At 43.0% G+C, this 13878-nt stretch overlaps 1 protein-coding gene across 2 annotated transcripts in view; it reads right to left on the bottom strand.

Moving 5' to 3' along the window:
- Nucleotides 1-13878, bottom strand: part of galnt2 (UDP-N-acetyl-alpha-D-galactosamine:polypeptide N-acetylgalactosaminyltransferase 2) — a 50041-nt gene that overhangs the window by 17077 nt on the left and 19086 nt on the right. For both annotated transcript variants that reach the window (XM_080026038.1, XM_080026039.1), the window contains exon 2: nt 3334-3421. In XM_080026038.1, coding sequence (XP_079882164.1) covers nt 3334-3421 — 88 coding nt within the window. The remainder of the gene's footprint in view (nt 1-3333; nt 3422-13878) is intronic.

Below are 13878 nucleotides of genomic sequence, written 5' to 3'. Positions count from 1 at the left end.
TGTGTTTGCACGTGCACGTGTGTCCTGCCCTGACAGCGTTGGGAAGTGTCAGGCATGCCAATTAGCTAAAGCGAGCAATGATCTGCCTCCGAGATGCCTCTGCATTTGTCAGAGTGTGCAATGTCCTTCCTGATGTCTCTAGCAAGTAATTGTTGTAGTGAAATTAATGTTTCGACTCCTCACTTGTCGAGTCTTTAGTTCAGGCTTTTGAAGATCCCTCTTCTTAACACTCCGCCTTTCAATCCTGCTGTTCATTTATAGGCTCTATTTCTCACTGGGATTACTCATTCAGTTGGCAGTTTTTCAAATAAACTTAATGCAGGTACACCCATCCAGGCCCGCGGCTGGTGGTTTAGCTGCCTTAGGCCGTGCGAGTCTGTGTTGGTGAATGGTGTGGTCTGTTTAGTCTAAACGTTTCCACCCACAGTTGCTGACTGCTTGTTTTTGTTTGTTGCAACATTTGCTGGAAATCCCTTTGACAGCTGACGTGTTTTCCAAATTGGTGGTAGCTGGCAGGCTGGAATCACACCAGTCCCCCCCCCCCCCCCCCCCCCCCCATCTGTACTGAACCATGAACCATGATCCGCCTACAGGAGAACCACCGGGGAACGCTGTCACTCAGTCAAGACATGTCTCATTTGATGCACTCACCGGAGATGATCCAAATAAAACCCTAGAGAGGAACCTCCCCATCAGGCTAAGACAGCAGCGTTTCACATCATAAGATCTCGTCAAAAGTGTTCTTTGTCCACCTGTTACCACAGGCAACAGTGATGATGTCACACAGACGGTCCTGGAGCACACCAGTACATCACACTGCAGCAAAGTCATACGTTAAAACCCCTGGAGGTCAACGAAAAACCAAGACCTTCAGGGGGTGCAGTCACACTTAAAGGGGTAGTTCAGGATTTTAGACATAGGGCCTTATTCTTGGTGTTCTTTATCAGTGGAGACAGTTTTCAACACATTTAATTCAGTCCTTCTAGTTGCAGAGTGCGCTCGTGCTAAGCTAGCGCACGGCATCGGAGGGATACCTAGCCTGCTACTAAAACAGTCTTACCCACTCCACAGTACACCCGAGGCCAATCAATTATAACGCCAGACTATCGATGTAAATGTCTGTGTTGATAGAATAATTTTAGAAATAAAACCAACCTCGCATATTGCATTTTGAGGGACTTTATTCCTTGTAGGCTGCGGCAGCGGCGGACTAATACCTAGGTTACAGGCTCTATAATAGTTTGTTTACCTGCTGCTGTCTTACAGACGCAGAGTACAGTGCACAAAGGAGTTGTATTAGCCTATGCAATAAACAAGATATGGCCGCGTTTGGAGGACTTAGCAATGCGTCTGCTTTTGAAGACGATTATGAGGAATTTGTTGTATCCAACGAACCGTACCTGTACGAGCCGGAATACACTGATGAAGAATTGAGAGGGATGCTCAAAGGGCAGAAAGAGAAAGAGCGTCTGTAGAGACAGCCCCCGCTGGAGCTGCAGCAGAGAACTGGGACAGAATGACGGTAGACTGGTGGCAGTGCAGTTTCAGTTTCTGTCCCACGCTGCTCTGTTTACTTTCTGCTGTAGTGATTCGGTTACACAGCAAAGTAAAAGTCCGCTGCTGCTAAGAAAGTAGTCCCTCAAAATGCGATAATTCATGCGATGCGAGGTTGGTTTTATTTCTAAAATTATTCTATCAACACAGACATTTGCATCGATAGTCTGCCGTTATAATTGATTGGCCTCGGGTGTACTGTGGATTGGGTAAGACTGTTTTAGTAGCAGGCTAGGTATCCCCCCGATGCCGTGCGCTAGCTTAGCACGAGCGCACTCTGCAACTAGAAGGACTGAATTAAATGTGTTGAAAACTGTCTCCACTGATAAAGAACACCAAGGCTAATTTAGGAATAAGGCCCTATGTCTAAAATCCTGAACTACCCCTTTAAAGGTTGTCACCTTTTATTCAAAATGTACCTTTTCATGGTTTTTCAACATTAATATGGGTCCCAGATGAAACTAGAGACACCCAAAGTATGAGAAAAAACAACCCTCTCTTCTTTTATCCACCTCCTCCCCAGTCAGATTTGCTCCCTCTTATGACGTCATAATGGGAGCCGGGTCCTGGGACCCCATTACCATTACTTATACATTAATTAAATGGCCATTAAATCAACCAGTTTGATATCAGATTCATGAATGAACAATTTTTTTATCCTTCTCTGCTCCTCACCGGCAGCAGCTCAGTCCATGGAGACCTGGCTGTTCCAACGTGTTTTTTTTTTTTTTTTTTACCAAGGGGCACAGTCCCAGAAACAATAGATACTATATAAATTACAAGAAAAACAATTCACTTTAGACAGTGAAGTGAGCTTTCACACAGACTCTCTCATTGCTGCCACGTCCTTTCGTGACTTTATCAACCATTTGTTTTCATTCCCATACTCTACCTCTCTCCCTCTCTCATCTCCCCTATGCTCTGTGTGCGCGGGTGATGTTGTGATACGCCGCCATTGCCGTAATCGTGTAAAGTCAACCAGACATGCAATGCTACCCACTTCAACATTCAAATCGGATTCCATTTCCACCGCTGCATCAGATAAGAGAGTGTGTGTGTGTTAGTGTGTTCAGCGCACGCAGGTCACGGGCTTGTGAGGGAAGGGCGGCTGCATTTATAGTCAGGATGAGGATGAGAGCTGAATGACGAATCGCTGGTCGGATATCTTCCAGACTTTTCTGCTCTGCTGTGCACTGTTGGAGACAGTGTTTCTCAAAGTCTGACTGGAGGTGCACAGCTGGGTTTGCGGCAGGATAAAAATGGATCCTTGAATTCATTTGGAGCTCTAACAATTTAAATCTGTGCCACACTGCTGGCTGTATTGAGTTGTCTTCTCTTTGTGTGTTGCTTATTAAACATAGTCATGTAAAAGGAAGCTGAGGATTGTATTGCTCAACTGGTAATACAAGTCTATGACACTATCATAGGCCTACCACTTTGAAGAAGGAAATGGTCTCGGCCGTGGGAACATGATGTGAAACACTTACTGGAAACATCACTGTAGAGCACAGTGTCTGCCATGCACATGCTTCACAGCTGGGTCCTATTTGTCTTGTTTGCTCTTTACTTTAGTACAATCACAAACACAAACAATGAGGTAATGAACTCTCTCCGCATCCTGAGGGAGATCCTTTCAAATATCCTGGCTTTGGACATGATAAAAAGATAGATTTGATAGTTGTTTCTTTAAGATACAAAACCAAATCAGTTCCAGCATCGTTGTTGTGTAATTCATGCATTGTGTGGCTGTGGTGCATGATGGGTAGTGAAGTGTCCTACCTGGGGGCAGAGTTTCCAAGCTATTAGATTTGTCATCGGAGTTGTGTGCTTTGATCTTGCTGGACGAGTCACTGGAGCCCCAATCATCCTGAAAACACATGGAACAATTAGTGTCTTTAGTAACACACACAGCAGCTGAGAGCCGTCTTATCGAAGACGACGGAAGAAAGGCTACTTTACATTTTGGATTTGAGAGTATTTTAAGTACTGTAAAGAGTGTCACACCGTACCAAAAATCCTGTGTCAGGTTGTGTCAAGTGTTAGCCTGGCATTCCCAGACCAGTGTTAATTTCGTTGACTAAGACAGGAAAAAAATATTCGTCAACAAACCTTTTCACGACGTAAACTAAACAAAAAGGCAGATATGATGACGAAGACTAGGACGAGTATAATTGACACTATAGTCTACGAATAGGAACGAGACGAAACTGTTAGGGCGGGAAGAATGGAGAAGAGATCCAATCAGAACTACTCTTTTTGTGGGACAAGTTGGGAAGAAATCCAATCAGTGCAAAGCAGCGAATGCAACCCTGTGTCAGTGAAAATCGACGGGAGACCGCGCCAGTGTGAGCGGGTGGAGTGAGCCGCTGTGCAGAAAAGCTCTGCGGTTTGATGGACAAAAATGATAGTCAGGGGTATACTGCCCGTTAACATTGTCTAGGGCAGTGGTGTCAAACATACGGCCCGCGGGCCGGATGCGGCCCGCGAGATGATTTAATCCGGCCCGCGACTTGTAGAGCACACATTTATGAGCATTTCAAAAAAAAAAGTAAGTCTCTAGCCCATTCCTGTGAGGAGATATGAATTTTTAAAGAAATAACCAAAATGCTCACTCCAGCCGCTAGGGGGCAGCCTAAATAAAAAAAAAGCACATTTTAGCAACGTGGGAAATGGTAAATGGCAATCTTGCTTCACCGCTATTAATGTTTCCTCCAGTGCTTTATGGCAAAGTAAAAACCAAAAAAATAAAAAATAAATAAAACAATTTTTATTTTTAGTGCTGAACAATTGATGTACTAGCAAGCGCGATGTGTCCGCGGCTCTGCACGTGCGAAACGAGCAGGAGCATGCTAGTGTAGGCCTACAAGATTTATTTCCTAATTTTCCATGCTGCTTTATTTTTATGTTTTAAATTGGGAAAAACGAATTCCAAAACAACCAATAACCTCTGTATTTAAAAATAAATCAAAACAGTAGAAGTTGCACTTTTATTAAATTTTATTTTGTACTGTCTGCATGTTTGCACAAAATGTGTCCCTGTACATATAGTAAACAAAATTGGACAACTGTAATGTCAGTGCCTGTTGTATTTGTGTATTCAAATAAACAGTTGTTAATTTCATTAGTGCGTATTGGCATCTTTGAGCAAAATACCCCCCAAATTTTTGCTGCGGCGCTGCGCGCCGCACCTCCTATTCCCATGGCCAGCAGCAACCTTTACTAAGACATTTCCTGGGGGGTACAGAGATCCCTTGTGATCCGTGATAATGTAGGTTACAAATGTAGACTGAGTGATAAAGCATATTACTGAAAAACAAAGCTAGAGATTTGGAGTTGATGTACGTTATTTTGCCATTATTGTACTGGTCCGGCCCACTTGAGATCAGAGAGGCTGTATGTGGCCCTCGAACCAAAATGAGTTTGACACCCCTGGTCTAGGGGAACGGCTAAGTTCCGCGATCTGTTTGTAGTAGGCTATGTCTCGAGCTTGAATACACAGAGCCAGGTCCCCAAACTGACTGCGAAACTATATAGGAAATGAACTGTGAAACTGCCGCCTCCCTCCGTTAGTTTCTGTTTTCACCCGAGTAAGTTACAATCAACTCCGACGCATGGACAGCGTTCAATTAAAACCTCTAATTTTATTATCAAAAAGGCTTTGATGCAAAAGAAGTCCGAACACACACAGCGGCAGCAGTGTTGCTTAAAGGAAAGCGCAGTTGCTCAGTTTTATCAGCACCTTAAAGGCCTACTTCACCGGTTTGAATATGAAGGTGTATTGAATTGAAACCCTATATTTCTCTTTCTCGTGACATCACAGAAAGAGAAATATAGGGTTAAAAAAACATACTCTGTAAATATTACTGTGATGTCACAGTAAAAGACATCACAGTAATATTTACAAAGTAAGTTTTTTTGCTGCTGCCCAGGGGCGGCCCTAACGATCTCGGGGCCCGTTTCAAGACCTAGTGTGGGGCCCCCCACTTTTTTTTAAATATTTTCTTAATTTAATTTTTTTTATAAATAATGCTTGTGCATGCTCCCCGCAAAAAGAAAAAATATTGTTGAATCCAGTTGGTTCATAGACAGATCATGAGATAATGGGACCCCGGGCACAGGCTCTTAAAGCCCCCCTCCCCCCTATCCAGTCAAGTACACTGATTTTATGTGAGATTATTACGAATGAAATAGAATACAAGTTTTGTATTACAACCATTAAATCTGTGTCTGTATTGCATATTCAAAACTTAATACCATTCAATGAAGAAATAAACACTTAGTCGACTAAGTCCGCTCTAAATTTAGTCAACTAAAATCTGCTTATATTTAGTTGACTAAGACTAGACTAAGACTAAACAATTTCAGATGACTAGAATAGGACTAAGACTAAATGGTGTGATATTCAAAAGACTAAGACTAAATCAGAATTTGCTGCCAAAATTAACACTGTCCCAGACCTGCCACTAGGCGCTGGCAAATTAAATTTGCTGCACATGTTGGTCTGGACACTCTCCATTGAAGCTTTTTCAAAAAGTCCAGAAATCCGGACTCACGTTTCAATTGGTTCTATCTAATATGGGCGCGCCAGAGCCCTTTGTATGGCGCTCTGGGGCGGAAGTAACCGGATGACGACAGTGACGTGCATGCACCGTCGAAGCCGTGATAGTAAACATCAAAGATGGCTGCGGATATGTTGTTTGAGTTTGAGACTGCTTTGGCCTCGACCCTTTATGATTTGGAAGGCGGCACTCAAATCTTTCCTTAGCAAGTAAGTGTTTTGCTGTTTTGCGGCAAAAGTTTAATTTAACAGTTTAACAGCTGTTCGCTAAACGAACAAGGCTTAATACGTCAACTTGTGCATCGCTCTGATTGGTTGTAGTGCTATCCAACTGCGTGCAGTGTCATATGAAATGCACAAGTAGGAGCCGCCCCTTGAGTTGGAAATTACTATTGATCGTGGCCAGACCCTCTATCGTTCAAGATATCAGGGTCTGGATTTCCAGGCTAGTCAAGTGTCTAATTGTCAGATAACTTGGAACTCTTTGATGCTTTTTTTTTTTCGAAGAAAACTAACACAATTGCTGCATCACTTACTTTAAGATACATCCCTCTTAAAAAACAATAACGTAACTAATATTTTTGAACCAAAGTCCGCCTCGGCAGCTGGTTCACTCATATGTTCCTTTTCATTAATTAATTCCCTACTGACTGCATCAGTGCACTCGGAAACAGACATACTACTTATGTCCTCTCCATTTCCACAAATGGACAGATGAACTAGCCATTCCTCCTTGTGTCCATCTATGTTGTCATTAAACCCCACTAGATCAATACAGTGGCAGGCAAAGCAATTAGTGCCATTCATTCCCTGCCCAGACCTTTGCCCTTGACTTTCAGAGAACTATTGTTCCAATGTCTCATTCACTCTGTAGTGCCCCCCTTCACCTTCAGCCTCCGAAATGCATTATTGATCTGTTTTTATTTACCCCCCTCCAGATGACAGTGTTACGTTACAGACCACCACAGAACACTATTATTTTTCTACACTGGATAGAAGTGGTAAAGGTTAGAAGAAGGAATTTTCACACCATCTTTGTATTTCTAGTTGCGAAATAGCAGCTGTTATTTTCTGTGACTCTTGCCTATAATTTTCACTCTGTGCCAGCGTTTCCATTCATCTGCTGGGGACAGTGTGCCAATCTGTTCTAAAACCAAACACATTTTTCAATGGCTGAAAGATGATTAGACAGTAAAACACCCACAAATGCTATAAAAAAAATCCTATATATAAATTCAATTTTCTATAGGTTTTTCACAACAGCGGAGTGTGTGCACACAGGCAGATGTCAGATGCTAATGCTCAGCGAAGTATGCAAACCAAAGCTGGCATTTTTCAGGTAAAATAAATTTGCTTCGTACTTCTGCTACATTGCGCTGTTTTGTCTTTTTGACATTTTATGGGCACTCTCTTTAAGTTTAAATGTTCCAGCATGGTTCTGCATTTTGAGAGGTGGTTACAAAATCCTCCACCTTTAAGGCTGAAGGGAAAATCATAAACCTGAGGAACCCTTTTTCCTCTTTTATTTACTGCTTTCAGCTGTCAGTAAAGATGCAGCTTATGTACTCACATTTATACGTGCTGACATTTTTGCCATGGTGTGCCTTTGTCCAATTTTGAAATTACTATTGCCACAAAATGTCCTGTAATATTTTTATGCATCCTAACATGAGTTTAACACTTGATAAGAACGAACAGACGCCTTATGAACGTCTAGAAACAGTGTTTTTATTTTAAAACTCCTGACACGAAAGTGGAATACGCAATCAGGGGAACTGTACCTTAATGCTGCACGCAAGCAAACACACACACACCTTTATAGACAAGGCCTGCACCCGAAACAGAGAGTCATCAGTGAAAAGCCTTCATGGTTTCATCATCGGGACATTTCAACAAGGCCAAGGTTGTGTCAAAAAATTCAGCCATTTAACTTTGTGGAACAAAAGTGACATCACATCCTACAGGCCTTCCTGGTATTCTTAATTATGTCAGAGCACAGCTGTTACTAATAACGTTAATGACAGCTCCGGCCCACATATGTGGTGTGTCAGTAAGTCATGCCAGTGAGCCAGCACCTTTTCACCCCCAGCAGACTGTTTGCATGTCATAACAGGAAAAACACATGTGAACAGACTGTCCCCTGTATAGGTCATGACGGTGGGCCAGGAAAGGGCCTAAGTGGAATTCAACCATCGTTAAAATGTACTATTTACACCTGTGACGTGTCAAAATGTCCTGTGATAAAAGTCCTATTAGTGGCCCTGTGGCTGGCCCGCTTGCATGTAATGCAACCTTTAGAAATGGTCTGAGTTCAACCTGTATTTAACCTGCGAGGTTTGAAGCATGCAAGTTCGATGTGCGCACTTCATTAAATCAAATTTTAGCATCAAAGCATCAATCTAAGCTAATATCAAAGCCATAATATTATCACATCTGTCAAAAACATGATCTCCACACTTCCTATCAGCACACTAGCTGTGTAATAACTCCAACATGCATATTTTTATAATTCCCATCACATGAATAACTTTCAAAAGGCTCTTAGTGAATTTATTTTTTATAATACTTCAAAAGTAAGAGAGTGCTGCATTTGCGACAGCATTTGAAACTGGAACTTCCACAGGAGAGTTTCTTCCTGTCAAAAACCTGTTTAATTGACTGAAGGAAGTTGAGTGAAAAGGTTCAACCATTCACAGGTTTCTGTTTAAGGGCTCTCTGGGGAATTGTTGAGGGCAATATTTTCTAATGTCTGGACCATATACAGTCTATGGGTTTGACACATTGTGTCTCTCTTTAGTCCTTTCTCCGTCTGCATCTTTCTCTTCCTTTTCATCTCTCAGTCGGTCATTCCTTCTTTCTGTCTTTCACAGCGTTTTGTCCCTCGCTTTACCTTCTTATCTTCTGCTGTCTCCATTTGGCAGCCTTTCCCTTAGTCCATCATCTGACAGATGGTCGCGACACAGAGGCAAAAAGACACACTTACACGTGCACAACTTCTTTCTGTAGCTGTGGTGTAAAGCCACTTTATGTCCAGCTCTCTGGCCGGTGAGAGAAGAGCTCAGACATGCTCCACAGAGAAAAGATAATGCTGAATAAAATTCTAACAAACTGTACTCTGGTTGTGTTGCTTATAAAAAGGCACGTACAGTGCCTTGCAAAAGTATTCATACCCCCTGGAATTTTCCACATTTTGTCACATTAAAACCGCACACGTACATTTATTTTACTGGGATTTCATGTGATAGACCAACACAAAGTGGTGCATCATTGTGAAGTGGAATGAAAATGAAATCTGATTTAAAAAAAAAAATTTAAATAAAAAAACTGAAAAGCGTGGCGTGTAGTATTCAGCCCCCCTGAGTCAATGCTTTGTAGAACCACCTATCGCTGCAATTACAGCTGGAAATCTATTTGGGTATGTCTCTACCAGCTTTGCCCATCTACAGACTGACATTTTTGCCCATTCTTCTTAAAAAAATAGCTTGAGCTTCAGATTTAGCATCAGATTGGATGGAGAGCGTCTGTGAACGGCAATTTTCAAGTCTTTTCAGAGATTCTCAATTGTATTGAGGTCTGGACTTTGACTGGACCATTCTAACACATGACTATGCTTTGATTTAAACCATTCCATAGTAGATCTGGCTGTATGTTTAGGGTATTTAACTTTCTGGAAGGTGAACCTCCACCCAGTCTCAAGTCTTTTGCAGACTCTAACAGGTTTTTCTGCCCTGTATTTGACTCCATCCATCTTCCCATCAACTCTGACCAGCTTCCCTGTACCTGCTGAAGAAAAGAACCCCCCAACGCATGATGCTGCCACCACCATGTTTCACTGTGGGGATGGTGTGTATAGGGTGTTGGGCCACTCACACTAGGGCCGCGGCCCCGTGCCAAAGCTCATTAGCATACTAAAGTCTAGAACGTTTGGCTAGTGTGACCACGCCATCCGTATTCCAGCACGGAACAGCCCCTTGGCCACGGCACACCTGGGAGAGGTGTGCCGTGGCCAAAGTACAGATGCTAATGAGATGACACGCGCACAATCAAGCGCACAAGCAAGCGCACAGGCGGAGTTCCTGACGTGAATTTATTAAGGATGCATTGCATAGTCCTTTAACGCCCGCTGCCCTACTAGTCGGCACCAGAATTGCCCACCACTTGGACTTGTAGCTACATAAAATGTGTGAGAATTAACGTGTGTGTAGGCCTAGGTGTGGGCTAATAAAAGAGGGAGAGAGCTAAATAGGTGAGCGCAGAAAGCAAAGCAAAAAGGTTTTCGTGTTTACTCACGTTCGTCAAATGATTTTTTTCTTTTTCCTCCCATCAGCTGTCATAATACTGCCTTTACGCATGGCGGTGGAGACGAACACAAAACAACACACAACGGGACTCCGCGGCCCGGTGATAAGGAAACAGTAGCCTACACTAAGGTTTAACAAGAAACTTTATAAAGACACTTAAAAAAACGATCTCTGCCCATACAAAAAGTTCTGACTTGGATTTGATGGAGCGATCGATGTGTATAAAACCATCCGGTACGTATGGTCTGATGACGGGCCGTTATATTAATAATAAACAGCGTGCTGCACAAATATGAGGCTGTCCACCGCGACCTATTACGTCAAGGCTACATTTTAAAAAAACAATAGCTTAAGGATTCTCGTTGCTCTAATGTGGAAGTGGAATATATGATGCAAATTTGGCCGGATGAAAATATTCACAAAACAGTCGTATAGCCTACAAGTAGATACGCTCCAAATCCTAAACGCGCACGGTGACGTTGGCAAGGTGCAATCGTGCCCAGGCCACAAGCAGTGTGAGCACGGGCCTGCGGGGGGGAATCGTGCTGAATCTTCCTGCAGCACGGAACAGGCCAACGGCACTAGTGTGAGTGGGCCCTAGTAGTTTTCCACCACACATTGCACTTTGCGTTAAGGCCAAACATGTCCTTTTTGGTCTCATCTGACCAGAGCACCATCCTCCAACCCTTGCCACAAGCCATGCAGGGGACACAGCATATTCAGATGAGACCAAACTTGAAGTTTTTGGCCTGAATGCAAAATGCAATGTGTGGCGGAAACTAACACTGCACATCACCCTATACACACCATCCTCACTGTGAAACATGGTGGTGGCACTGGCAGCATCATGCTTTGGGGGTCCTGTTCTTCAGCAGGGACAGGGAAGCTGGTTAGAGTTGATGGGAAGATGGATGGATCCAAATACAGGACAGAAAACCTGTTAGAGTCTGAAAAAGACTTGAGACTGGGGTGGAGGTTCACCTTCCAGAGGGACAACTAGCCTAAAAATACAGCCAGATCTACTATGGAATGGTTTAAATCAAAGCATAGTCATGTGTTAGAATGGTCCAGTCAAAGTCCAGACCTCAATACAATTGAGAATCTCTGAAAAGACTTGAAAATTGCCGTTCACAGATGCTCTCCATCCAATCTAGCCGTGTGGTTATAACGTGACTAAATGTCGAAGATTTCAAGGGGTATGAATACTTTTGCAAGGCACTGTAAAGATTTGTTTGATATCTGTGTGAGCTGCAGCTCTTTGCCGTTTTGTTTGGTTATCGTTTAGACGTGTTTAATCAGCATTGTTTAGGATTTCTCTCCGGTGCCTTTTGTTTTGTTTTCCCGGTTCTAGCAAACCTAACAGTCCTCATGGGTGTTCACGTCCCTGCGGTGTGTGTTTATCTCCGTCTGCTTTGTTGTTGGTTTATGTAGGGCAGCATCAAGCATTTTACCGCTCACAGTGTAATAAACACTTTATATTCATTAAGGAAAGGAGGACAATCTGTGGTCCTTTTTGTGTGTGTCGTGCTGCAACAAAGGGCAACAGGAAAGTAAAAAGGGCCAGTGAGAAAATAGCATGTGGCAGGTCCACAGCAGCAACGATCTCATAATGTGACGGAGTACGTACTGTATGTCAAAGTAAGGTTGAACTCGGGCCAAAGCAGAGCCCTCACACCTGCCTCTCTGATAATGAGATGGGCTTTAAGCCCCCAACAGATCAGGGCATGCACGCAAGTGACTGTGTGTGTGTGTGTTTGTTTGATCCAGTCTTCAGTCGAGCCTCTAATAGTCAGAGTATAATCCGCAGTAATCTGATCACATCCACTGATAGATTAAATAGCATTGGAGCCAACAAGAGTTCACCAACACACACACCTACATAAAAAAAATTCACACTCAAGGCAAATTGGTTTTGCTTTCACGGGGTAAATCCTGATTAAACCATGTTTGTGAAACATGCAGTGCCAATGATTTCATTTGCTCTGTGTGCTTAGTTCATCACAAAATCCCTCAGAGAAACAACAATACAATGAAGCAAATCAGCCACCAGGACCAGCAAGGAGAGGAGATAATGTCTGATGGACAGCAGCACACAATATGCTGCTGAAGGTTGTCATTACTGAAAACCCTACTCAAATTACATTTGTTTCTCTGTATTATATTATACTATTATGTCCGGTATTGGTGGCGTGCCCAGGGACTGCTGGAATCATCTTGTAAACAGGCTTGCTCCTTCTGTTTTTCCAACAGTGAAAGATTCCTGCTGAGCTAAATTATATTAGCTACCAAATTTAACTCATTTATTTCCAAACAAGACTAGGGGTGAACAGCTTCACTAGCGGCTCCGTTGGGCTAACATCAGCAAGCTAACAGCTTGGTACAGCTTGGTGCAGGCTGAGCCCCCCACAGGGCGGCACACAGCAGAGACTGCCGTCAGTGATTAGAGAAAACGTCCTCAGGATCAAACCCCGGTGACAGCAAGCATCTGTCCCGCATAAGTGTCCATGTGAGACCATGAATCCAGATCCGTGTCAAGCCCATGCTCGGTAGCTGAGCTTGAACTTTGACCTCTCAGAGGAGGGAAAAGAGTAATGTCCCCACAGGGATTCGAAGAGACATCACAAATACTGTATATCATACAGCATTGGTTGTCCCAGAGGGCAACAAAACGCAGTCATCCTGGATAGTAGATACACAAAGCTCTAAAACAGCAGGTGAGAGGAAGCGGCCGTATCCAGTATCCAGAACTGCCCACAGTCAGATTAACATCAGACATGTCAAAAAGAATGAATTCACCTGAAGCCTGGTGAGAGGCTGCTTTAAGCTTCCTCATACTTGGCCGGAAAATGAACTTGCCTTGTTTGTCAATATTAAAAAACAAGAACCGAAACTGGAGTCTACCAGCACATGACCACAGAAGAGGAGAAAGGAAGAAGACAAACACATCATTTATGTTTTGCCATAATCACAATTACCATTGACATGGCTAAAAGAGTAAAGATCAAAGACAGTTTACCAAAGAATAAGAGGAGATATTGAAGAAAAGACCAAAGAAACAACACTTTTCCAGCCGTTTCTCCTAATTTGTCTGATCTAATCTCAGTTCATGAAAAGCAGTAAAACATAAAATAAAATAAAAACTTGCTCAGGGAATTTTAGCAGTTCCTGAACTTTGAAGTTCTTATAGTCCATAGAGCTAGGCCTGTGTGGACATGAACAAGAATCACAAGGCCTGTCACACTTTTATATACTATCTATGGTCACACTAGAAACAAAGAGCCATGTGTTCGCTGGAAGAAGAAAAGTAGGAAATGAGATAGGAACCATCTCTGTCTCTCCAGTAAAAGCCCCAATCACAAAATGTGTACAACAAAACAAAAAAACTACACATGATCTCCATCTGTGAGACTACACTTGTTCACATTTTGAGCCTGTTAATAACTCAGACTCCCTACGGGGATCAGG

This window comes from Ammodytes marinus (genome assembly GCF_949987685.1).
Source record: "Ammodytes marinus genome assembly, chromosome: 1".
Lineage (NCBI taxonomy): Eukaryota > Metazoa > Chordata > Actinopteri > Uranoscopiformes > Ammodytidae > Ammodytes > Ammodytes marinus.
Note: the sequence above shows the minus strand (reverse complement) of the source record. Positions and strands in the feature narration are given on the sequence as shown.